General features: G+C 49.2%; 8 protein-coding genes across 8 annotated transcripts; 5 read left to right on the plus strand and 3 right to left on the minus strand.

Moving 5' to 3' along the window:
• Positions 1-516: 516 nt before the first annotated feature.
• Positions 517-1485, minus strand: N7457_004551 (uncharacterized protein; the record flags this gene model as incomplete). Its single annotated transcript, XM_057175596.1, has 2 exons — positions 517-1263; positions 1351-1485. 2 exons carry the CDS (start codon positions 1483-1485, stop codon positions 517-519), a joined length of 882 nt encoding a protein of 293 aa, XP_057032643.1.
• A 2213-nt stretch (positions 1486-3698) lies between these two features.
• On the plus strand, positions 3699-4943 carry N7457_004552 (3-deoxy-7-phosphoheptulonate synthase; the record flags this gene model as incomplete). Its single annotated transcript, XM_057175597.1, has 3 exons — positions 3699-3741; positions 3799-3854; positions 3948-4943. The coding sequence occupies 3 exons, from the start codon at positions 3699-3701 to the stop codon at positions 4941-4943; spliced, it is 1095 nt and encodes a 364-aa protein (XP_057032644.1).
• Positions 4944-5988: 1045 nt separating this feature from the next.
• Positions 5989-6932, minus strand: N7457_004553 (cytochrome c oxidase assembly protein COX14; the record flags this gene model as incomplete). The annotated part of the gene is made up of 2 exons (XM_057175598.1): positions 5989-6479; positions 6623-6932. 2 exons carry the CDS (start codon positions 6930-6932, stop codon positions 5989-5991), a joined length of 801 nt encoding a protein of 266 aa, XP_057032645.1.
• Positions 6933-7438: 506 nt separating this feature from the next.
• Positions 7439-8342, plus strand: N7457_004554 (DUF2458 domain-containing protein; the record flags this gene model as incomplete). The annotated part of the gene is made up of 3 exons (XM_057175599.1): positions 7439-7851; positions 7921-7960; positions 8058-8342. The coding sequence occupies 3 exons, from the start codon at positions 7439-7441 to the stop codon at positions 8340-8342; spliced, it is 738 nt and encodes a 245-aa protein (XP_057032646.1).
• A 697-nt stretch (positions 8343-9039) lies between these two features.
• Positions 9040-10829, plus strand: N7457_004555 (fungal specific transcription factor domain-containing protein; the record flags this gene model as incomplete). The annotated part of the gene is made up of 2 exons (XM_057175600.1): positions 9040-9048; positions 9210-10829. 2 exons carry the CDS (start codon positions 9040-9042, stop codon positions 10827-10829), a joined length of 1629 nt encoding a protein of 542 aa, XP_057032647.1.
• A 1309-nt stretch (positions 10830-12138) lies between these two features.
• Positions 12139-12914, plus strand: N7457_004556 (uncharacterized protein; the record flags this gene model as incomplete). Its single annotated transcript, XM_057175601.1, has 3 exons — positions 12139-12420; positions 12479-12737; positions 12808-12914. The coding sequence occupies 3 exons, from the start codon at positions 12139-12141 to the stop codon at positions 12912-12914; spliced, it is 648 nt and encodes a 215-aa protein (XP_057032648.1).
• Positions 12915-14175: 1261 nt separating this feature from the next.
• Positions 14176-16227, minus strand: N7457_004557 (uncharacterized protein; the record flags this gene model as incomplete). Its single annotated transcript, XM_057175602.1, has 3 exons — positions 14176-15861; positions 15923-16087; positions 16141-16227. The coding sequence occupies 3 exons, from the start codon at positions 16225-16227 to the stop codon at positions 14176-14178; spliced, it is 1938 nt and encodes a 645-aa protein (XP_057032649.1).
• A 7113-nt stretch (positions 16228-23340) lies between these two features.
• Positions 23341-24978, plus strand: N7457_004558 (putative hexokinase; the record flags this gene model as incomplete). The annotated part of the gene is made up of 1 exon (XM_057175603.1): positions 23341-24978. One exon carries the CDS (start codon positions 23341-23343, stop codon positions 24976-24978), a length of 1638 nt encoding a protein of 545 aa, XP_057032650.1.
• Positions 24979-26554: the final 1576 nt, after the last annotated feature.

Raw genomic sequence — 26554 nt, forward strand, 5'->3', positions numbered from 1 at the left:
AGAGAGAAAAAGGGAGAGTAACAACTCCTCCAAATATGGGGCGCCAGAATTACTTATAGACTGCCGGACAGGATTCCGGGGTCGGAAGTAGTGTGGCCAGTACCGTTGCTAAGTGGCTCCGGCACTGGAGATCGGCTAAGCGGTTTCCCGCCAGTGTGGGGAAGGGGCTGTTGGACCTGGACGTTTGAACATCTCGTTTCTCAGCCCCTGCTACGGAGTACTCCCTACTGATGGACTATACAAGATACCTTTTACCATCTACAATCCCAAACAGATAATCCCAAACACAGCTCAATGGTCTCTAGAACTTAGCTCCGATAGCAATATACCAGCTCTGCCCCCAGCCCCGGGCCCGGGCCACATCGGGTGCTTATGTCAGCCAGTTCGGATCGGAACCTTGGAGCCGGCAACCGACAAAGACAGTCATTCCCAAATTTGATATGCATTAGCATTCTGATATTGTGAGATAAACCTGTAGATAATTCTCTTTGGTGTGATGTAGCTGGTGTTCCCTGCTCAATATTCCACGAGAGCCCGCTTTGCCAGCAAACTAGCCTCCATATTGTCCTCCTTGGGTACAAGCCAGAACTTGACGTTGACCATCACCTCAAGCATCGCAATACCAGTTTCAATCAGCTGAAATTTGTCAGCATTGGCCACTGGAACTCCCTTGCAAGTCTTCCATCCATTTGCCTTCCACTTGGGTAGCCACTCCGTCAGGCTGCGAACGAGATACTCCGAGTCGGACTTGATCACAAAAGTGTTCAATGGCGTGAGACTCTTGCCCTTGCGCATAATGCTGCGCCGCTTCTCCAGGATGGAAGTGGCATTGCGCAATGCTCGCAGACAGGCGGTCAATTCGGCGACCTGCTTGGTCTGGCTGTCCTTGCTCGGAATCTCCCAGGAGACATTTCCGTTATTCCCGTAGCCCCAGTATAGTCCAATCGCCGAACGCATTCCCATCTTGCCATTGACACACTCTCCATGAATACCGATAATCAGAGAATCTTCATGACCTTCGTGTTGTTTGCAGTCTTTGCATTTGCTAACGGATGAGGGACACGCAAGACAGACCCACAAGCCGATGTTGACTTGTATTTCCTTCACGGTGAAGCGGGCAGGGTATTCATTCTGGGAACTGAAGCGGCGGTCTTCGGCGGTTATCTCTCCTTTCTTCCTCCCGGAAGAGTCAGCTACATGGTGGACGTTGCCCTTTGTGCTTGGACCATGTGAAGTTGAGCTATGCGTGCAACTATTGGGTTTCTGTCCATTCAATTAGCATGCAAAGATGACGCAGATATATAAGAGGGTCCAATGTTGTACCGCCGTGAGATCAGGACAATTGCTTACTTCAGATGGATGGGCTTTCTGGGGCGTCTGTGACACCTTGGACACTTGGCCCATTTCAGACACCCAAGATGCCTTGCTTGTCCTCCTTTTTCCCTTCATGTGGGAGGGAGCTGTGCCTGCAGTGAGAGATGGCATCGTGACTCGAAATGCTTGTTTGAAGTGAGAAGATGAAATGTGTAGATGAGGACTTAACCCGAGAGATGAAGGAAGCTCGAGGCAAGTGACCTGAGGAGGGAGCAATAAGCCAAGAGGCGAAAGAGAAAACAAAGGTGAGAAGAAAAGAGACGGAAAGGAACGAGAAGCACGGGTTGCAATCAGAGCAAACCAGGCAGCGTTCGGACGAGAAGGTGAAAGAGGAGACTGCAACTGCCATTTTGTTCACATCGATGACAATACCTCAGGTGGCATACCCAACACGAAAGATAATGATGCTCCATATGTATGCCGAGAAATACTGGTACTATCAGCCCACAGATATTACAGCATCCAAAGGATCAAGGAGGCGAATTGAGTGTAAGTTTAAGAATAACACCAGTTTGAAGCCCAGAACAAAGAAAAATGACTGTATGGCCACGGACAGACAGATCGCTAACAAAGAGGGGCATCTAGCAAAAGAAAAAAGGGCCGTAGGTAAATCGAAGAATATCAATACACACAGATGGTATCTAATAAGCATCGATGAAAGGACGGTGCTACTATCACACTAAGTAATATCGTAAATCGCTACTATGTAGAAAGCAGGATGACCACACCGGGGATTGAGGCTTCCCGGCCGCCTTCCGACGCCTTTGAGTGTGCATCTTCATGTGAACAGCCCATTTCCGTTTCCCGTTGAAGGGAATCTTGGTCTTCTTGGATATCAGTAGTGATTTGCTAGCCTATATTCCTCTATAGTCGCCATAAACTTGTTGCTGACATTCTTCTAGTACTTCGAGTCCAATTCTAGATTGATGACACGAGGACCATTGATTGCGAGATAATACGAGGCCTAAATTGACGATGACGAGATGTTCCATCGCTAGCTACATGTAGAGTGTAAAGCAAGTTGCTCTAACTGACCACTCCACGTCTTCCATTCGAGTTGTATCTTTACCACGGGACTGTAGAATAGTACCTAAATCAAAGGGTCCAGCTCAACTGTTCCTTAGTATTGGGGAAATTACCACCAACAAAATTCGCAAATACGGTTTCTCGACTCTTAGAGAGGTTGGGACCTACCTAGGCAATTGGGCCCTATTGTGAGTGTTGAGGAAGGGGGAACAAATTCAAGTGGGCCTGGCCTCTACATATGCTTTTTATATCTAGCAAGTTGCCGGAATGGGAAGGCTTGTTGAGAACCAATCATTCTTAGGAATATGAGCAACGGCATATCACCCATTAGCCAATTAGGTCAGGATTACGTTCCTCAAGGTGCAGTCATGACAGCAGTTCACTTTGTTTGCTTTGTTGTTACTTCTTTTGAGTGTCAGTGACGGGGCAGGTGCGTTGATTCGTTGCTTACCGGCGGGCATAAGGGTCTCGATGAATATCTTGAAGATGATACACGAAGGGGGAAAAAAGTTACAGGTCAAGATTCATGGAAGAGCATGGCAATGTCACCCTAGAAGTGCAGAGATGAAAATGCATGTTGAATGCTCCTGCAATGACATGATATTATAAGAGAACGAGGTGCAACCTAAGACAGCAGATAGGCAATGACAGTGCTTAACTTTTTGGATTTTCTCTTGCCATCGTCTTCTGCAACACATAATGTGGGTCTGATGCTTGACCTCCAGCCTTTGATGCTCTTCATCCAATCAGGTCTCTTGTATAGTGTACCATGTACTTCGCCCTCTGTACAACCCGGAAGAATGCCAGATGAGAAGAATGTGAGATTGTCTCGAACATGACAGCTGAGAAGTACATGACATGACCTGCAGGTAAGCAAGCAGAACAGCCCTCGGGGTGTTGAGCGAAATCCCAATGTCGTCTTTTGGTGTGGCCATTTCCGGCCCGGTGATTGGGTCTGCGTATATGCAATAAGATAGCCAGATGACTAGATTCAACCCTGACGATCGAAGAGGCCCGAATGCCCAAAGATTGTGGTTTGAGACGAAATTAAAAAAAAAATCCAGCGCATCTCCGTGATCGGTCAACCAGTTCCACACAGCGACGAGTATAAAAGGTCCGTAGACCCGTGAGTCAATCGGCCCACTTTTGCCTCTTATTTTTTGTCGACTTTTTCCCCCCTCGACATCCCCCCCAGACCTGTGAGTCATTCCTCTGATTTAAATCCCTACCTTTTGTTTGGCTCTAGAGTCCTTCATATACTCTTCATAATATTAATTGCTGCCAATTAGAGCATCGCAATGCCTCTCATTAACACCACCGAAGTCAACGAGGACACTCGTGGTATGTGGAATTGGTAACTCAGCACCAATTGTCGATACTAACGAAATGGATTTTTAGTCCTTGGATACGACCCATTGCTGTCGCCCTACTTCTTGCAGAACGAGCTCCCCGCGGTGAGTCCATTTTGTTCCCTTTCACCCCGCTCTTTGCGGGGATCGCCACTCGGAAAATCCCTAAGCACCAACTGACCGCAATTGCCTGTATAGCCCGCTCGTGCCATTGAGACCGTCCGCGCTGGTCGTAACCAAGCAGTCGAGATTATCGAGCAGCGCGATGACCGCCTCCTGGTTGTCGTCGGACCCTGCTCCATCCACGACCCCGATACCGCTCTTGAGTATGCCCGCCGCCTCAAGGAGCTCTCCTCAAAGCTGGAGAAGGACCTCTGCGTGATCATGCGCGCCTACCTCGAGAAGCCCCGCACAACTGTCGGCTGGAAGGGTCTGATCAACGACCCCGATATCGACGAGACCTACAACATCAACAAGGGTCTCCGCGTGTCCCGCAAGCTTTACATCGACCTGACCAGCACCGGTCTCCCCATCGCCTCCGAGATGCTGGACACCATCTCACCACAGTACCTGGCCGACCTGATCTCATTGGGTGCCATCGGCGCCCGCACCACCGAGTCCCAGCTGCACCGCGAGCTGGCCTCAGGTCTCTCCTTCCCCATTGGTTTCAAGAACGGCACAGACGGTAACCTGACCGTCGCCGTGGACGCCATTGGCGCCGCCTCGCACCCCCACCGCTTCCTCGGTGTCACAAAGCAGGGTCTGGCTGCCATCACCAAGACCGCCGGTAACGAGCACGGCTTCGTCATTCTGCGCGGCGGCAACCGTGGCACCAACTATGACCGTGACAACATCCGTCTTACCCGCGAGTCTCTCCGCTCCAAGAAGCAGCGCGAGGTCGTCATGGTCGACTGCTCGCACGGTAACTCCAACAAGAACCACCTCAACCAGCCCGTTGTCGCCAAGTCGGTCTCCGATCAGCTCCGTGAGGGCGAGTCTTCTATCATCGGTGTCATGATCGAGTCCAACATCTACGAGGGTAACCAGAAGGTTCCCCCCGAGGGACCTGAGGCTCTCCTCCGCGGTGTCAGCATCACTGATGCTTGCATCAACTGGGAGATGACTGTTGAGGTGCTTGAGGATCTGGCCGATGGTGTTCGTGCCCGTCGTGCTGCCCAGAAGGCCTCGCAGTAGAGAAATTTTTTTCCCTTTTTTCTCTTTTTCTAGATGATTCTCCTTTTTATCTCTGATTTTCACAGCCCTTCTTCCGCAGAGGGGAGGGAGAACGGGTCTGGCATAGATACCTAGTTTCGGTGCCTGTTGTTTCTTTTTCTCGGGTTTTCAGCGGTTTCCTTTGTAACTTTTTTTTCTGCTCATCCCTGGGGGAACACCCCCTGGGATTCATGTGTGAATGTGTTGGTGTCAAAAAATATGAGGGTTTTGTGTTTCGCTGGGACTTGTGTTGGGGATTTCATTTTAGTGGGAGAGCCCACGCAAAAAAAAGTTCAGCAGTGTGAAGAACGGCTGAATTGGCGCTCTTATATATTTTCTTTCTAAGAATTCTTTCTCGGCTTATAAGATCGGTTTTTTCCTCCCTGTAGCTCCACTACATGCATGGACCATGTACGGAGTAGGCCTCCCAAGTCCCGCGGCAAAGCGCTTCTCCGGGGCTGGGAGGGTCCTCCTTCTTTGGGGCTTAGTGCGCAGATCTAGGTCGGAAGGATCTTGGCTCGGTGATATCACAGTGGCTCTTAGGAGTGGTATAGAATCCTATGTATACGGTGTATCTCTGTTGTGGTGGACGGTATACAACATGTCAGTGCAAATGAGATACCAGGATGAAGAAATAAGAACAGATAGAAGACATCTATGTACTATACACGATTTACATGGAAGCCACCCATCCAACCTATCAGGATGTCAGGGAAAGCTATACTGACTAGGAACACATTCCAAGAATGAATATGGAGAAAAATGATAACGCCGTGAACCCCCTGGGAGAATGGAAGCAGGCCACGAGTAAATGTCGTAGCGTGCCATGCAAGAGAAAAAGGTATTCCAGAAGGCGAGGAGTGAAGGTCAGCGGAGAAAAAGGGATGGGCCCAAATAGGTGTCTGTCTGTTGGTGATTGATGAGATCAGACCCGATCAAGACCAATCCAAGGACAGGCCAAGGCGATCGACCCATCTATTCTGTTTCTTGCTTTTTGTTTGCTTTGAAGACCAAGTGTCGCACTGATCTACCGCCCGGTCAACCAGCTAGTCCAGCTCTTTGTTGTGGTCTTCGTGGCATCTTCCACATTCGCGGCCATCACGTCCAACTGACCGGGGAGAGGAGCTCCGGTCTTCGCCGAAGCAGCATCCATAGCTTGCTTGGCCTGCACGGCCTCCATGACACTGCCCTGGGTCTTATCGGCACCCTCTACAGCCAGTACAGCTGCGGGTGCAGCAGAAACACTGCTGTCTTCCATGTTCAGCTTCTCGAAGAGGAATCGCTTTGCCTTGGCCCAGGGCTTCTGTGCCTTATCCTCCTCGCGCTTCTTCTTCATAATTTCACCGATCTTCTCCTTCTTCAAAAGCTCCTCCTGCTCGATAGTTGCAGTACCGTTGGCGACGGCGATCTCGGCCTGCTTCAAAGTCGCGAGTTCCTTTTCAATCCAAAGTTCGCGTTGGCGGCGGTTATACATCGTGAGCGAGACCATCGAGTAGACTGTAAGAACACCACAGATACCTAGTAGAATCAATAAAAGTCAGCATAAGACTTGGGCATCAATCGAAAAATCCGTTGCTTGGCATTGCCGATGCGGACTTCGAGGATCGTATGTTGTTTTGATGATGTCTGTTGCGCATCACCTCGACAGGGCAGGGACATACCCGACGCAGCAATCAATGAGTAGACCATTCCCTTGTGTGCCTTATTCGCAAATTTCCGCCCAGACTCAATCCATCGATCCGCACCGCTGCCAGCTGCCTGTGCCTTCCGAGCAGCCCGTGCCTGCGCTCGCAGTCGCTCGACCTTCTCCCTGGGTGTCTCCGGTTGGCCATTAGGACCAAGCTGCTGTGGTGATGACTTCGTGGGGTTCTTATTGGCGACTTCGGAGCCCTGGAACGCGCCGCCGGTTTTAGAGCTGGCGTAGGGCCCTGTGGCCGTGAACCGCGTTGCGTCTGCGGCGGATCGGGACATGACGGAGAATACCGGTTTCGGTGGGCAACCTCAAGATAGAAATTGAAAATCAAAAGAAAGTCAACTGAACTCTGCCGAAGGTAATTGGAGGGCGGTGGTGGAGTGATGGGGCTGATGGCAGTTGAAAAGCCGGGGATTTGCGAGTTGAAGGTAAATTTTCAGCACGGGAGATCCGCCAAGACATTCAACAGCTTCAACTGATATGCCCTTGGTCCTCCATTCACTGTGTTTCTGCATAGTTGAGAGAATACCGTAATTCGCATGCTATAATTAAATCCTATCATTCAATACTTACATTTTGATTCGAGACTTTACTTGTCGCTTTAAACAACACCGTTCTCCAAACTGCTTGGTCCTTTATCGTCCCATCCCTCGGAACACTTCTCATCTACAAGACTACAACCTACATCGACATCAATTTGCACTCTATCTCCCGTCTTTATTTATCAACTAAGCTTATTTGGGATCTCATCTTGCACTTGCAAGCCTGATATCACGATTCTATAATGGCAGGCAGTTCATACAATCCTGCGGACTTGAATTCAATCCTCAGCACATTATCCAGTCTATCTTCTCAACCTCAGGGCAGCTCCAATCCGCACAGTGTCAGAACCACTGTCCCGCAAAATACTACACCTGTGCAATCAACACGCTCTGAGGATCCACGTCCGCAGCGACCTAGCACAAGGCCATCCGGTCCTTCGACTCCTGGTGTCGATCCATCAACGATCACGACTTGGCCCGGAGCACTACGTTATGTGATGCGCACTGTGGGTCAAAACGAAGAAACCCAAGCACGTATCCGTGGTATGATTCGAAGCCAGCACTCACATGAGAAGCAATGGTTTCAAGGCCGTGAGGCATTATTGAAGCAGCAGCAAAGTCGCCCCCAGAAACAGAGGGAGCTAGATGCAGTTCTGTAGGTTTTCGGCTCTATCATATGGCTTTGCTATTATCTACTATGGACAAGTCACTAATATTAGAATAGCCGTTCGATCGGTGCCCCTGTGAAAGAAGATGATGGCTCGGTATGTTTATACCTTCAATTCTAGTTACAAGCTTGGTCTCAACCTATATGTGATGCTCCCATCCTTTTTATCACTCGACCTGATTGATTACCATTAGACCGAAAAGGAATTTGCTGCAGAAATTGCAGTCTACGATGGAAAGGTTCATAGGGCAGCTACGCAGATGACGAATGCTCTCATTGCTGAGTTGCGCGGTCTGGGCATTCCGTTCTTCACGCTCCGAAAAGACTTGATTCAAGATACCTCATCTGCTCCAGAGAATTCCGATCCTCGGCGTCTCTCTGACATCGGACCGTCTGTTTCATCGCCAATCTCGAAGACCGAGCTTGTGAAGTTGCAGCGACGCATGTTGGAATTGCTAGAAGATCTTTGTAAGGAGTGAGACCTTTCATCGCCGCTTTTGTTCCCACGTCCATTTCCAACTCTTCTTGAGATTACTGGAAGTTTTCATGAGAATTGTCAACATGATATAAAACAAGAATGATATCATGGTTCCCTGGCCCTGGGTTCAAGTACAATTCGAGGAAATCTTGCATGCTTTTTTTTTTTTTCTTTAGCTAGCTATGGGTATAATTAGCGTCTTTATTGGATCGAAGCCAGTTTGGGATCCATCACATAATACTAATTGGCCAGATCATTAAGGTTACATCCCCATGCATATATACCTACTTTAGCCCGGTTACTCCGTACAAAGCTATAGATTGGAAGGTCTCCCTTGAGGTATGTGATAGCCGGGCTTTGTAAGATCTACGTGGCGATGAGCCCCTGAATCAGTGTGATCAAGCCAAAAAGAAACATCACAGTACATTTTGCCAATCAAAACAATTCTTCATAACTCCGTACAGATCTCTGTAATATCATCGACTTTCCTCCGAAAAACTCCCAGCAAACGAGTGACCGGAAGGGGGTTGGCCGACCGCCCGCCAAACGCCGAGAGCCCGGGGATCCAACGTCACTCTTCATTTTACTGGACAATGTCTCAGCATGACTTCCAGATTAACAAAAACAAGTGGTCTAGCATCACTGGCATGTACTGAGTGCAGGAAGCAGCATCTCAAATGTGATGCCGACAAACCATCATGTTCGCGGTGCGTACAGAACGGGCTTCCCTGCCAATATCTACCCTCCCGACGAGGCGGACGTAGAAAATCACGGCATGAGACTCCATATCAACGCCACTCGACGCAAACCCCTGTCAATGTCAGTGATTATTGTGTCCCATCAAAGGCTCTTGCTAAAATGAGTATAGACCAGATATCAGTCTACTACGGTCCCTGTTCTGCCACTAGCCCCTGCGCAGACCACACCGACCAATACTCCAGCACAGGCAGGTAGCCAGGCAGTGCTCAATCCTTCCGCTGAGCCAGTTTCTTGGCCGGTGATGATACCAAGTGACGCTACTGTCCCACAGAATGTGGAACCAGCAAGCAAAGCTTCGCTCTTTGACGAGCGTCTGCCTCGGTTATACTATGAGAATTTCCATGTCGCCCATCCGATCTTAGTGCCCAGCTCCTTGTATCATGACCGCAACTACCCTCATTTCCTACAACTAACGGTGCATTTTGTCGGTTCCCACTATATCGCGTCTATTCCGAGTCAGCCGTACAAGGACCAAGTTGTTGCGGAGCTGAAGACTAACCCTGACCGATCGGCTTCCATGGTCCAGGCTTGGCTACTTTATTCCATTGCTTTGTATGCCCGTGATGAATGGGCAGAGGCACAGGATGCCCTCTCTCATAGCATTGATATTGCTTTGGAGCTTGGGATGAACCGTTGGTCATTCGCTTCAGCGGCAAACCCCGAAAGATCTCTTGAAGCCGAGAGCATGAGACGAACATGGTGGGAACTCTATGTCACTGATATATTCATGGCAGTGCCGCTCAAAACCACGACATTTCGATGCAGCACTGTGGCGCCGGAGGTGGCCTTGCCATGTGAAGAGTCGACGTATAATAGTGGTGATGATGTTCCGAAGCCACGGATGATCCTTGAATTCAAGCGCAGAATTCTCGCCGCAGAGGATACTGTTTTCTCGTCTTTCAGCTATCGCATCGAAGCCACCACAATATTATGCCGAGTTCTTGTCCTGAACCGAATGCGCGACTGCCATCGTGATCATTTGCAGGCTGTCGAGAATGCACTGGTGAGCTGGATCAACCACCTACCACCCAAAAAGCTCGATATCGTCGATTCATACGGCAATGTCGATGAAATGATGTTCCAAGCACACCTGACAATAGCCTATGCCGCCATGCTCCTCCACTTACCCCGAAGCGATCTTCCATCCATCTTGTCCCAGTCCCAGTCCCAGCCAGATGACCGATTCTGGCCTGGTCTGACCGGCCAGCTCTCCTCAACATTCACCCGTCTCGTTCACAGCATCAAAGCAACAGAGGCCTCGAGGCGGATTTCAGATTCCATATCTGTCTGTCCAAATGTCTCAAAACACACACCCTTCATCATCCCCGCGTTGACTCTCTGCGGACTCATTCAACTCGCGACGTCAACGAACCATTCCGAGGAGTGCTTCGATCATCACTGTAACCGCGTCACGCTTATCTTAGGATGTCTCAAGAGCACCCAACGGACATGGAAACTGGCCGAATCCCTTTATCATGGCCTTCGATCCTCTGCGGCGGATGTCTTGTCAGATTCTATGGAAAGGTGGAATGCACAACCACTACAACGATTCACCCCAACAGCCACCATACCGAATGATCCGGAACGTCCTAGCTCCGGTGCGAATCCCGCCCTGGCCATGTCAGATGGCCATGACTTCATGCCGCCGGAGTTCTCCCCGGCGTTCATCGATCCAACCTGTTACAATGCCTCTTTTTTCAGTGCGATTCCTGATTTTGACATTAATTAGATCGGTTATACCCGGGAGCCAACGGAGTATTCTAATTCATTTTGCTACAAAAGGACAAAGGATTCGTTATGCTCAACGCCAATGTTTACCCAAGGGGTTTCCGGAACAAGCATCAGCTGTCCTCGCCATGCAGCAAGCTGAGCATTGGCCTCAACGAAGTAAATGATGGCGATACGTAATAATAAAGGGGGTCCAAACATGGATTCTTGGATGGCACTTGCGGATGTATCAAACGCCGATTGAGGATACTTGAGTCGCCGATGGTGCTATAGAATTTAATTGGCTCTTGAGATTTCCCTCGGCGACCCACCGGAGAGCCACAATCTATACAACAATCCGGTATAGATAGGAAGTGCTCCGTACAGAATACCTGGGTATGACCAGATCATTTGTACTGCGTAGATAAAGTCAAGTCTCCCAGTCAGAGCAGGGCCGGTGGTGCAATCGATTCGATGGTTTGTTTTCTCTCCGGCATTATACAGTTCCCAGGCCCCGGTGCATCTCTTCACTGATGTTGTACACGGTCATACATATCATACTCCAAAAGATACCACTCTGAAAGGGAAGCTCTCACCGACTATTTCCCCTATGGATCTGCCATGGATCAGATATCCGAAGGTAGCCACCTGTGCGTTGATATCCGCAGATAAAGACACAGGGATCTACTTCATGCTTGCAGCAAACCGTTCGCCGATGAGCCGATATGCGAAGTCACATTGTCGGTATGTACATCTGCTGGGCGCCCTGGGCAAGCTCACCTCTTACATCATGATTCACACGAGAATACAAAGTCCCAGGCGGTTGAACTGCAGCTGCATGTTCATTGCGTTAGGTGGTTTCATTATGGCGTTATATGTGCTAATCTTTTTTTCCGTGGTTGAGTGTCTGTAGGCCGGCAATTTATCAGATCAAGGGAGGTTATCTGATTCAAGGAAACATGGACGAAAAGATTAGATTGTTTCAAGATCCCAATTCGAAGCCAGGAGGGCCAAGCAGACCCGGATTCTAAAGATTGTGACATTCATACAGCCTAACAAAATGATTTAACACATATTACTCGTCATTGATAACATGTTCAGGCCTCTAGGCACTCTTGGTTGAGACTATAATCGGTCTGGGGCGCTGGAATGCAAGGCATTGGATCAATCGGCGATTGAGATTCTATTTTTTGGGATTGAGATCGCACGGGGAATTAAGGGGAGAGACCCATATACATCATTTCAGAGCTATAACTAATCCGACAATCTTCCTACAAGTCTTAATCTATCCTCTACAATCATTCCAAACAATCGGACATCAACCATCCACAATGCCCGTTGTCGCTCCCCTGCTCCCGCTCGGCACCAGCCTATCACTAGGCAACAAGCACTACACCCCCCAATACAGCCTAGATAATCTCGTTCAAGATATCAAGACCCACCTCGGAGAGAGCGGTGGTATTTCCTCGGCCGACGTGGATAACGAATACCTCATCTCGCTAGCGCAGAAGTATATCTCTGATCCGAACGACTGGGCCCGCTATTTCTACAACGACACCAGCAAGAACTACACTCGCAATGCCATTGAGAATATCAACCAAAAAGCAAATATCGTGAGTAGCAGCATTATTTACATCGTCGACGTCGAAATTCATAATTAACACATCCTAGCTCCTCCTCGTATGGAACCCCGGGAAGGGATCCCCCATCCACGACCATGCCAATGCGCACTGCATCATGAAGATCTTGGCTGGTACCCTGCAAGAGACCGTTTACAGAGTTCCTGATCAGGGCTCGAAGGATCACGGGCCTCTGGAGATCAAGTCTGATACGAGGCATTCCATGAACGATGTTGCCTACATCTCCGATGATATCGGGCTACATCGTGTTCACAACCCGAGCAGTGACCAAGTTGCTGTCTCTCTTCACCGTGAGTACTGATTTGGAAACTGCTACGCGCAATTTCTGGAGTTCAAGACTGATGAGTCTCTTCTGTTTAGTCTATACGCCGCCCAATGCCGCTGACTATGGGTATAACGTCTACAACGAGGCTACCGGCAAGGCAAGCTTTGTGCCCCAGGCCAAAGCTGTCCCCCAGAAAGAATGAGGAATAAAGGGTTGAAACGGGAAGATTGACTTGATGGGATTTATTCGGGGGTTCTTTTATTTCTTTTTGCATGAGCCATTAGCCTGTCAGATACCACGATTTACTTTGCTCGGCGTCGGGGTGTGAGTTGTTCTGCCGATCTACTTAACGAGATAATGAAGTCTTTTCACATGTTTTCTAAATACACGTTTGGAATTTTGATGGTATTCTGATATAGCTAACCTGCGTTCGCCAAGTTTCTTGAATCCGCCGTGACGATAAATATATCTTGAGTAGAAGCCTCTTTCGTGGCGTCTCAAATTGCGACAAAAGCAAATTAGCCTATAGAGGATACGATCGTGGATCTAATAATGACGCTCCGAGTCAGCCAATACGTAGTCGAATATCGTTTCGTATTCAACGGCTTGTACGGATCGTGTCGTCAAAAAGGTATTTTGGGTCGGCTTGGGTTTAAGAAGGATCAAATTGTGAAGTTTTAGGATAAGTTCTGTTGATTTTCATGTATTATAGTCATGCTCGTTTGGGCTTTACATAAAATTATTGCAAGATATGTAAAAAGAAGAAAATCGGACCTTTATATGGAAATAATGACGCGGCCTTCCTAATCTAGGAACATTCGTCGTCAGCCTCATTCCGCGTCGCGTCCATGACGTTTCATTGTGGGGAATAATTATTTTCTCTGCCAGATAAGGCTGGTAATATATGCATGTGTATAGACCTAGTCAATCTTGGGTTAACCCCCGAAGTCGGGCTCCATATAAGCCGGGATATCAGGATGATATTAAATCCGAAGTTAGTTCACACTATATACAGAGACATGGATTTCGTAAACGAAATGGACCCGAGAGGTGGATCACAGCTGGAGAATACTACACAAGACGAAGAAAGGAAAATGTACAGAGGTCGACGCGCGGCCTCAAGAGCAGAAAAAGAAACCCAAAAACACAGAAAGACAACTCAAGCAAAGCCTGAGGATATACAGGGTATGAAGAAGGAAACGGAGTGTAACGCCAGATTTGGGGGGGTATTGTTATGCATGGAACAAGCATGAAGGTGGTATATACCAAATGGCCTCAGCTAACCCTCGATATGGCTGGCTTTTCCTGTTCCTTTCGTAGTTGTTGCGGTCCTCGGGTGTGCAGTGTTGCACGCCCGGTTTGGTAGTGTTCGCGGGGGATATTTCTAAACAATGCAAATGTAAAACGAGGCAAGGATGAAGTGCTAATCATGCAAGATTGAAAGTGAAACAAAATCAGAACATTCAGGGGCGCGGAGTGGAGGCCAGATGGATCTCTTCCACGGGGACGCCCTCCTCGGAGGGAACATGCTGGTAGCGACTGATGCGCCGAGCGCGGATGACCTTCCAGAGGCCATATCCAGCACCACCTAGGGTGAGCCCGACCAGCAGGAAGACAAGGAAACCGCCAATCCCGCGCATGACCTCGTAGGCCTTGTAAACGGCCTGGGCGACTTCCTTTGCATCGGCATACTGGGCGCTCGAGTGGTCGCCCGAGCCAGAGGAAGTGCTGTTGGCCAAATTAGTTGCTTTATCGCCGTTGGCAACGTTGCCGCTCTGAGACGAACTTGACCCCGTGTTTTCGTTGGCCGCAACTATGATGGAGGGATCGTCGGGGTTGGGACCGGAGTCAGAGCCGGCCCAGCCGGCGGCTTTCCAGTCAGATGGGGAGGCTGTGCGCGTAATCTCAGAAGTATGCATAACATTGCCGTCGGCGTCAATAGCCTCAGCAGAAACGAAATCCATGAAACCGTCGGCGATGAACATGGTCTCGAAGTCGGTTTTGTTAGTGGTGCCAATGAGGACGGACTGGCCATTGTCATACGCCTGCGCATAGAACTTCCACTGGACAACATCGGTTGCGCCATTCCAGCTGACGTGGATGACGGTCGTCATATCATCATCCTTTGTACCGTAGACGGATGCGACCAGGTCTGGGGGCGCAGCCGGACGACCAGTGAACTCGCCCTTGTAGGAGCGGTAGGTCGACCATCGCTCCGAGGCAAATCGGGCAGTCATGAGAAGATCTCCGTTCGGTGCGTGTTCGCTTGAGTAGCCAAACTCGCTCCATCCGACAAAGACGTTGCCGTTAGGAAGAACACGGGCGTTTCCACGAAGCTTGGTGAGCATGCTATCAGGGCGGTTAATCCGCTGGATAACCTTGGCGGTCATAGGGTCGACACCTGTGTCCAGCTCGACAATTAAGGCGGAAGAAGTCTTTTCATCACTGCCACGTTCATCGGATGCGTTGTTCAGCATCGAAATAACATGATGGGTGCCATTAGACGAGACGAACTTGACATCGTGTTGCTTGGAGAAAGTGAAATTTTGTTGAAAATCGCTCTCCAATCCACCCAAGCGCCACACGATGTTTCCATCCAGACCGGAAATCAGGTAGATGGTGTTAGTGAATCGCAACGAGATCAGGTAATCACCAGCCTCATTCTTGTCAACCGAATTGATATGCACGTAGTCCCAACCGGGCGAGTCGATGGCTGGACGATCCCAAGCATGGAACATGTTGGACTCGTGCAAAGCAATCTTGTCAAAAGTATCCCACTGGACCAGAACCTCGTTGGTCTCGATATCCAATTCGACGAACCCACCAACTGTGATCCAACTCTCTTCCTTTGAGCGTCCGAAATCAGTCATGTTAATGCGCTGGGCACGGTAGGTGCATGCCAGGACAGTTTTTCCCCCGTCCATGATATTGAATTCGTGCATGTTGAAATCATGGACATCACTGGTCGCCTGGACTTCTTTCTTCACCTCGTAACGGTTGTTCACAATTGCGCCATGGCCCTTCTTTGACTCGTCGTATTCCCATCCTACAATAAACGATAAGTACGGATTCTCGTCGATGTTGTGCACTGGTTTGAAATCAAAGACATTGTGATTGTCGTACAAGGGAGCTCCGGCCCAGATAAGAACCTGTTTCGCCAGAAGCGAGTCAGCTAATGCCTCTTGACCGGGTGTGAGGGCCAAGACATACGCCATTATCGTCGTAGATGTAAGGTCCGACTTGATATTGCTGGTATTTGAGAGTGGGTTCATCTGGTGCGATCTTCCCATAAGGCGCAACGAACCAATACCCGGGGGCTAATCGTTCGCGGTCGTAGTGTTTAATATCCCATTTTAAAGCTCGGACTTCCGGAAGCTGGGTATGACGATTAGAAACGAAACAAGTTCAACGTCGAGAGTTCAACATACCGTCACAAAAGACATCAAATCCGCGTCATTGCGCTCTGCGACAACATTGCCCGCAAGCAGGAGCAACGCAGCAGCGCGTAGCATCATGATTGGCTTTGAAAGAATGGCTAGGAAGTGTATATCTTCCTGAATGTACTCTGTACTAAGTATGTAGAAAAAGAAGGAATGAAGGAGCAGAGGTCGCTACACCAGAGCGGACTCTGGACACCAGACCATTGGGACGTCGGCAGTGACATCAGGTAAGAGGGGGGGGCCAACGACGACGCTAGGCTATTATGAGGATGAATAAGTAATCAAAATCTCTTAGAAAAAGGCCCAAGAGCAAGCAGAGCTGTGCCGAGCAACGTAATGGGCATCTTGGCGCTGTTTCGAGTGGAGAACGAGACCCTCCCAAGTGGCCCTACGAGTCCACAGTGGAGTTCCTCTCCTCTCGTATACATATTTTCCCCGTATGCGACGACCACCGTCTACCTAGGTACGTATGTGGGACGCGTTCCATTCAGCCCTTGGTGTCGGCAATAAACAACGTGGCCTTTCGCATCTTTTTGACATACGATTGGTCTGTCAGCCTTATATGGCGAGGTTAGAGAACAGGGGAAACGGTCTTGGCACTATATCCGAACCGAATGGAGTCAGGGGCACTTTCTCCTGTTCCGCTGTATCGGACTTGAATGATGATCGGCAGAAGATCTTTGCTATGATGATCCCTGCTCACATTGTTTTCTAGAAGAAACTCAGTCAGAAGTGTCGGTGATCCACGGCTTTGACGTGCAACAGCTACGAAGTATAACCTACTCCGTAAGGCAATGATACATGCACAATTGTATCTACAACGTGTCATATCGCGTTGGGGAGATTTTAGCACCCTACAAGGATGATCATGTCAATCCTGGCATCGCCATTTAGCCTTACTAGCTACGGCGAACCGTTGAAAATGGATCCAAGCCACCGATCGCGTAGTATGTAGCTTAAACCCACGAACCATTTTTTAATTTAAGTTCTGCATATAGATATCTTGTTATACTCTGGCTCCGAGGACGGGTATTCTTTAATTGGAGGTTCCAAAAAGGTATGAGGCTTGTAGACCAACACTTCAGCAGCCGCGACAAGGAACAAACCCTCGGTGCCCAAACAGTTATCAACTCCGGCCCTGGTGGCAGAGCCCGCTGTCACATCATTTTAAGATAGATGCGGGCAAAGCACGGAGTGCGCAGGTCCGTCATACGTGATAGCGTGCACATCCCCGACGACAGTCCGGGGCACACAAGGGAGCCCTCTAGCGTGCCGTGGAAATATGAACTAATGGCGATGAAGTCTCTTACGACCGTGTTGATGGCCAGTATTTCAGTGCCCATTGGGTGTCTAGGCCGCTATGTGACCACGAGATCACAACAACATTTTGTCCTGTGTAGAGCAAATAGAACCTGCCCAGTCAAGTTGTGACAAGGTCATGGAAGGCGTTTGCGGTGTCCTTGTCTATTTCCGGGCTGTCGTTGGCACCTAGAAACAACGTGTTGATGAGGTTTGTCTCTGCCCTAGCAGAGGACTGACGACCACCGGTTAGTCTAGAGCCAGGCACATTATGTAAAAGGTTGGTGGAAGCAAGGGTTGCCTTCATGGCTGATCAGATATATGACCGAGGCTGGTGTACATCTCGACCTCCTCAAGCCAGGGGATGGCACCGAATCACATACTGGCCTTTCCGGGTTCACAAAACCCTTCTTGTGAAAGTGAGCTTCCTCGATCGCGGGTATCAGGGGTTCGCTTTTGGAGATCGATGTCCAATCATGGTCCTGTCCTGTGTGGACTGCCTGTTTCCGCGGGGGATCGCCAGGAGTAGTAGGGCGAAGGCAAAGACATCCTTGAAACCAACCATATAGCCATCTCGAACCAATGTCAACTGTTCACCTTCATATACGTTTGCAATTCCTGACACTCTGATGTGTAAGGTCTTAGCCAAATTGATTTGAGGAGCCATTCATATCAAGGTTTGCAGCAGGAAGTTGTTGAAGATCGAATTCGCAGCCGAAACAAAGTAAGCTCCGCTGATAGGTTGACTGAGAGAGCAGATTAGTGGAAATGACCAATGTCAAGGGGATGTGCTAGTGCTCACTGAAAGTTCCTACCATCGTCGCTGTCACGCTTTCTGGCATCGCGAACCTCCGTAAGAAGAAATGGAAGGCGCTATCTCTGTGCGCAGTCTTGAAGCTCGCTTTCAAGAGCTATATCCTGGTATAATCAAGTTCGAGATTGGGTGAATAGCTAGGTATCCTTTGGGAAGGGAGAGGCGTAAAAAGAAAAAGAAATGAAACCCGGAGGGGAATTGAACCTTGAGCATTGTTTGCCTGTCCGAAAGAGGAAATGGTTCCCTTATAGGAAGCCGGAAAGAGGTCCTACCTGCAAATCCACCTCGATTAGCTCATTAGCTGGGTCTAGGGGTATTTGGTACTTGAAGCCTGGATGCGCAGTCCCAGTAGATCTTCGGGAGTCATGACCCCGGGTGATACTTTGCGTGGCCTTAGGGTGGATCTATAACAAATACCTTGTAGCAATACCGTGTAGATTCCACACCTATAGAGTATGCGAGTCCCGATCCGAGGGGGTGGCGGTTCTGAGGTGAGTGGTTCGTGGATTTGCACCTTTCCTTTTTTTTTCTTCTTTATTATTGGCATGACTATATCCCAGATCTATACAGTTATGTCATCTGGTGATCTCAGGGATATCTCCTCCTCATACCCCATCTTCCACCCAGTATCATCCAAATTGTGTCTGCTACTGGACAGTTTATCCAAAAGCACCACCTCCGTGTGACCTCATTCGTGAACACGCTGCCTATCAGAGGGCCGGTGGTCGTGGCAATCACACAGACGCCCATCCATAGGCCGATGAGCATAGGGCGAGTCTTCGGCTGTGCCGTGAAGTTGATAATTAGGACAGACCTGCTGAGCATACTCGCACGTTTCCAGTCCTCCAGAGCTCATCCCACGACCCGCACAATGCTGTTAGGTGCGGCGGCAGCCACGATACTCCCAATCAGGTACAATCATAATAATAAGAAAATAGACAGCAGCAACAACGACGCAGCTGCTTTATTCGCGCCGCTGCTCTTGGAAGTTCTCCCAGAAGATCATTTGCAGCAGTTAAAATACTCCGGGACGACAACTGGAATTGAATGATCCTTTCTAACATCTCGACAGTTGACTCTTTCCCTGATTTACTCGTCAGCAAAGAGACCAAGAGTCAACAACCCGACCAACAACCACAATACAACACACAATTATGTACACAACATTGTCTACTTGGGTTACAGCAAGGTGACATTCTAGACCGTGGCTGCCTTAATGTCACGCTCCATCAACATGATCAGAGTGAAGCTGATATGAGGTATCATATCAAACCAAAGAATCAAGGTACCATCTCTACTGGAAAGGCAACTTGACAAAAACCTTGATCGAAACAGTCCACTCTTTGGAACATGCGGCTCATATAGCACGCCCATCGAAATAATTTGTGCCACATACGGATACACCGTGATGCGGAAGGGAATGATGTCGGGGCTCTGGAACACAGTATCCCGTGAAGCACGGGTAGCTCAGGCCCCTCAAACAAGCCCAAGGCTCAGCGGTACCTGGTCTCCTTGGCTGAATCGACTTGGAAAACCCGTGTTTCCATGGTGCTGGGCAGATTCGCCATGTGTGAGTTATGGCTTGGGGAGGTGGAAGGACAGTAGAGCATGAGGCATACTTGTCCCTTCATCGGAAAACCAGCAATCTAGGAGGAAAATCCAGGGTTTAGGCAACATCCACAGAGACATTCGGCCGGAGGATATCTTGGGAATGAAGAACTTAGCCGGACCTTAACCATCGACTTTCACCGCTTCAGAATGGAGGTAATGGAGTCTCGACTGCTGAAGAGGCGGTCAGGGATCATAGAAAAGTCACTTGTTCGGAGACACGAGACGGAAAGCCTTTACGTGTTGATTAATGGAAAAACCAGATTTACTGAGACAACTATAATCAATTAGTCTTGACCGACGTTTGCGTTCAACTATTAAAAGATGTCACTTTCAATCTAGCCAGTGATGAATGTACGGCATTCGTATAGCGACAGGCATTAGTCCCTGTCCTATATCCTCTTCATATGACCTTATCTTTGTATGGACAAAACACGATCTTTCGTGATATGACTCACTTGAGTACAAAGACTGCCAAGCCTAGCTCAACCCTTCTTAATAGCATATCATATCTGTAACAAGGGGATATAACAATCTTGAACCGTCTCTATCAAACCCCAACAAGGGTCATGGTTCCTCGAGGAAAAGCTCCCGAAATGGGATAGGTACGCCACACCGTTAGTGAGCTCTGTACCCAACAAAGCCTGATACTCAGCAATGACATCCTCCCATACATGTATCCTATGATTAGGCCAGCCAAGACTGAGCTGCAATGTAGAGGCTCTACTTCACACCTAGCATATGTAGTTTCAGATTTAATGATGTCGTCCTGGAAGGCATACGCCAGGTCCTGGACAGGATGTTAGGATACTGCCTGCGCCAATTGTGGGTCCAATGCACCTCAGGCTGGGTCCTATCCATGGAGAAGACCAAACCTGGTCCGGTCTGCATCGTGCAGCGCCATTTCGAACATGTCGATAGTAAGAAACCATATGGTACATCCGTTCTCCTGGACGACCTAGTCCAACGAGTCGCTAGATCTGGCGCAGGGAGAAGTGCCGGGTTTGAAGCCAAAATCCCCCGCCTCTGCCCTATGGTTTATTGGGAGCCACGGGGGTTGCAATTGGACAGCTTGGAGTGGGGACTTCTTATCCATGTAGCTCTCCAGGTTGCTTGGATGATACCATATTTGAATTGCGGGGGTTGTCTCGCCGGTGATTGGGCAGGGATAGGGGTGAATATGGCCAATAAAGGGAAAGGATCTGGGGATAATCGGCTGAAGTCTGGGCTTCTAGCTCCTTTTTTATTACATTGGCATTTGCCGCTAAGCACGGGAAGGGAAGGTGGGAGGGTGGAGTATTAGATCTTTGATAGACTTTCGGCATCTCAGCCCAGAACAGAGCTATACTATACTATACTATACTGTAGCACTCACATCCAAACATGATCCGAGAGGAAGGTAGCTATGGGCCACCGTGGAAGCTTCCAGGGGGATTACGAAAGCCATACGTAGAAGGGCAAGATAAGCGAGACAGTGTTGGGCGTAAAGATAATGTTGGAGATACCTGTGACTGTAATATTATGAATGTTCTGTTAGGGAACGCTCTACAACACACGGCATAGAGAATGGTGTGGTTCTCTACAACGTAAACAGAAATAACTAAATTATGGATCATCTCTTAAGACATGGTGGGCCTCACTGTGGTTACAGGCGCCAGCCATCAACTATCACATTCCGGTATAATCCCTCAGTTGGATCGAGTATACCGATGTGACTTGTTTCTACTCCGTACACAGGCTGAATATCTCTGGTACCTCGGCTTTCCTTCTGTTTTGCTGCCTGAAACTGCTTGGATTGTGAGCGACTCGATGTCCGTGCTGATCGGTGTCTATGACCTGTACGGAGTGGGGTCAGTCCGGCATTCTGCAGCTCTGAAACCTGTAGAGAAGATCGGAGGAATGTAGATGATCTCAGAACATCATAGCATTGCATTGCTGAGGTTGGAGTTGGGTTGGAGTAGCTAGCGACACCCTCCTGTTGGGCACTGGCTTGATCCTTGACGATCGTTCTGACCTGCTGACGGTGAATATGTGCCGTCGGACTGTAGGCCAGACGAAGGATTTGCCGTCGATGCAAGCCAATCCTACCTTACCCTCTTGCGGCCCGCCGCTGGACTTGGTGTAGACCCAAGTCACCTTAGTGGATGCTCTTGCTTTGCTGAGCCGTTTGCTCGGGGCTTAGAAGCAAAACCTGCTGTGGCACAGTTCCTTCGACAGATCACCTCTTGCTTTGGTTCGTTTCGATGGATCTATATGATGTGGTCCTTGCACACGGATGATATCATGGGACTGCGCGGGAACATTGCTACGACAGAACTTGGAGAGATGAAACACGATGGAATGTAGATCTGTGAAGGGTATTATCCGTCTTCGTTGCAATAACACGGCGATTGACAGGGCATGATGGGACCCAACACTGTGCGGATAATGAGGCTCAACAGGAGCCCGCAACCTGGCACTTATTTGGTATATTATTTTGTATACAGCCGAACCGGGGAAATTCTACTAAAATGGATGCCATCATGTACAGTATCAAATACAATAACCCCCAATGATTGACAGTCCTAGCGGCATTTGATAGGTCAACCCCCAGGAGACAAGCGAAATGTGGTTACAGCGCAGCCAAGAACCGAATAGGGCATTGGTCCGGACAACATGAATGTTTCAGATTCCGATTGCGCCGGGGAGTTCAGGTGCAGGCGATAACAAGCGAGAGAGGGAAACAGAATAAAAAACCCCCCAAACCAATAGGTCTTAAGTAGAAGAGGCCGTTTCCACATGTAACCGTCCCGACTACCACCGTTGCACTCAAGGGGGTCATTGAGTATGTACGGGTACATCGGGAATGTGGTATTCTATTTATTCTATGGACATTGGGAATTACTCGTATACTGGGAGGTTAGACTCTTCTCTACTATATCAGCTTTTGACTCCATTGACTACCTCTATGTAGGTATGGTTATAGTTATACCGATATGCTCTTCCCTCGCCCTTGTAAGTAACTGACTGGTACGGTACGGTCCAATGTGACGCTGGGAGCTGCTACATACATAACGTCGGACAAAATACATTACCGGTACAGTACGGTACCCTGGGCATTGCGACACCGCAAGGGCTTCTCCAGTTGCACTCGCGGTGACACTGTCAACTCAAGAATGGGCCAATGTTGATCCATGCTTAGGGTGTTGGACCCTTTCGTTCCTTTCTGCTCTTCTTTCCTGTCTCTCCTTTCCACTTATCAGGGTGGGGATAATTGCTTCTGCTACACTCCCACCGATCCACTCAGACACAACTCCAGTGGGAGTGTCACATCAGCTTGCCCCAACCCTTATAACTTCAGATATTTCCTCTTTAGTCGTTGGTCCCATTTACATGGTCTCCCCTTGATCCCATCAACTTCGATCCTTCGCTGTCCCCTGGGTTTCCGACTTCGCCTCCCCTCTACCTTCCTCCCCCCCAAGTCGACCATGTCGACCATGTCGGCCCCACTGGTCAAGGTCCTGCACCGACTGCAAGAATTGTTCCATAATGTGGTTGCTGCTTTAGAAAACATGATTCTGTTCCCCTCGCTGTTCGGCGGGCTTTCGCGACACCGCCGCAAGCCTTTCCTCGGCGCCCACTGGAAGCGCCGCACGCTCGAGAATTTCGCCGAAGAAGTAGAAGCCTCGTTTTCAAAGCCGCTGTCGACGCGCAACATGGCGGAGATGTCCGAGAAGATCCGCGCACAATTCCGCGAATGTCTACAAAATAGCCCGTGCTGTATGCTTCCATCCTACGATACTGTACTTCCGGCTGGGTCGGAAAAGGGCACGTACCTGGCATTGGACGTGGGTGGATCAACTTTTCGCGTAGCTTTGATTGAATTGAATGGCCGCAATGAGGAAGTGCGCATTTTGAAGGAGTTCTCGACGCGCATCGACGAAACAATCAAGGTGCTGGAAGGAACGAAATTCTTTGATTGGATGGCCGGGCACATTGAGACTACACTGAAGGATCTTGGGCCGGATTATGGGCGCGGCGATGTACCGCTGGGGATGGGACTATCCTGGTCTTTCCCCATCGACCAAACGTCGCACAGCAGCGGGAAGTTGATCCACATGGGCAAGGGCTTCAAGGCGTCAGAAGGCACGGTAGGCCAGGAACTCGGCGGTCTCATTGTCGAGTCATGCCGCAAGCGCAATTTGAACGTAGTGGTCGCTGCTATTGTGAACGACGGGTCTGCCGCTTTGCTTTCTAGTGCCTATGACGACCCCAAAACCCGCATGTCTCTCATTCTGGGTACCGGTACCAACGTGGCGATTCACTTCCCAGTACGCGAGATTGGAAAGGCCAAGTTTGGAGTTCGTCCGGAGGGCTGGTTCGAGCGCTCCAAGCACGTTATCATTAACACTGAGATGAGCATGTTTGGTGGTGGTGTGTTGCCCATGACACGGTGGGACGACTACCTGAACCGCACTCACCTGCGTCCTGACTACCAGCCGCTCGAGTACATGATCACAGGTCGGTACTTGGGTGAGATCGTGCGTCTGATCATCGTCGAGGCAGTTGAGACCGCCCGTCTCTTCAACGGCGAGCTGCCCCACTCCATGCGTGAACCCTACTCCTTCGACACAAGCATCGTCGCTTTCATTGAAGAAGACTCCTCCACCTCATTTTCCGCCTCCGCCGCCCTCCTGCGAAAACAACACATCTTCCCCGACCTCCCGTCCGTCGAAGACCTGCGATTCTTGCGCCGCGTCTGTCAGACAGTCTCCCGTCGCGGCGCTGGATACCTAGCCACAGCCATCCACAGCATGTGGTGCCTCCGCAACGAGGTTGAATTCCCCCAATCCTCATCTGTCACCGAGTCTCTCGATAAGGCATTACACGAAGTCACCGTCGTCGAGAGCGAAGAATCTGACAAGAGCCTTACCATCGCCTGCGACGGTACCGTTATCAACAAGTATCCTGGCTTCCGCGATGCATGCCAGAATTATTTGAACCAATTGGCCGACGAAACACACCCTGGCACCACATCTCGCATTCGCCTGAACCCTGCTCACGAAAGCGCCATTCTCGGCGCTGCAGTCGCAGTGGCCGTGTCTGTGGCTGGGAAATCCCAGTGAAACTGCGCTTCGACATGAGTGATGCATCCCCCGCTGAGCATAGATCTCTAGCTGTCTTTTCATTGTGATTTTATTTTTACCATGTGCAGCGGTCATCGGCGTATGATATTATCATGAGGTTTCCCAATCCAGGACCTTTTTGTTTCATCTGCATGCGCATCCCTGGATGGGAATCATGGAGAGAGCATCATCACTCCCTTTGTCATCTTTCACCTCTCCTACCTCTCTTACCTTTCCTACCTCTTTCCTCGTCATCAGTCAGCATTTTCAAGGAGTTTTATTTGGTTATTCTTACAACCGCACTGGGGTTATCAGCACGGGTCTTTGTTGGTTTTTTGATCGGTGGAGTCCGGTTTAGTTCTTCAAGATCCTCTATTCATAACGGATTTCATTATTTTCTTCCCTCAAATTCAAGGATGCACTTTGATTTGTCTATTCCTTTTCTCCCTAATATCCCTCCCGATCTGTCTTTCCGAGTGGAATCAAGTCTAGAACGTGTCTCTACCTCATCCCACCGTTTTATACCCTCTCGTTCCTTGCACACTCTTCTCATGCCTGTGACAAAGTCCAAGTATATAGTTCCCTACCATCGCTGGAGTTTCTTTAGTCTCACGTCGTCTATAATACTCTAATTGCTCCGATCATCCAGTATCCCAACCGCAACAACGGGATCAACACTCATTTTTGATACCCTGGACAGATCCCCTTCCATACCAGCCCAAGCTACCCATGTAGTAAGTGATCTGCACACTGCCGTATCAAAATAGACTTCGCATGCACCCAGGTTATACAGCATAATCTGGTGAGAACCTTGATCTTATTTGAATCTTCTTCCATCATTCCGTTGACCACTGTATACCCTCCAAACCGGTAAAAGCCTTGGGGAAAACTCCCAGTCATTATCCACATCAATGACTCGAGTTGTATTACCACCGAGGCGCTCTGATAACGTCCCCTTTGCGGCATCATCTATAAAAACATGTAGAGAGGATAATGTCTATCTTATCTTCAATGAAGGGAATATAGCTCAGTGGTAGAGCGCTGTACTCGTAATTTACGTGTATCTCGCCCGTATGGAAATACAGAGGTCGGTGGTTCAATCCCGCCTATTCCCTGAGTTTTTATTCTTTTTGGCCTCAACTTGGGTTTGCCCCTTTTTGTCGCCTCGAACGCTCGCAAGGGTGCTATTTTAGGCAGCCGGTTGGTGGGCCTCGGTTTGTATATTATTTTGAGTCGGAAGATAAATGCAGAGTATCCAATGATGTGACTACGGACATAAGACGAACATTCGGTTGGAGCTTTTATGACTTGTGTACAGGGATAGGATGGCACGTCTAATCTGCCGGTACCTGGACCCCCTGATCATCGGCTTCGGGGGATTGTCGGGAACAGGGTATCGAATCCTGTAGAGCAATGTAGAATTGGAAATAATCGGAAGATAAACAGTGTAATTGTTGATGCATCAATAGTAATAAATGAAAAGGAGTTGCAGGTAATCAAAACATTATAGACAGAAACTCGAGATCTACTCCGTACCGGCTCGTATATTGCCGCATCACTTCCGCATATCAACATC

This window comes from Penicillium paradoxum (assembly GCF_028828445.1).
Source record: "Penicillium paradoxum strain IBT 22861 chromosome Unknown utg000004l_segment0_segment0, whole genome shotgun sequence".
In the NCBI taxonomy this organism is placed as follows: Eukaryota; Fungi; Ascomycota; class Eurotiomycetes; order Eurotiales; family Aspergillaceae; genus Penicillium; species Penicillium paradoxum.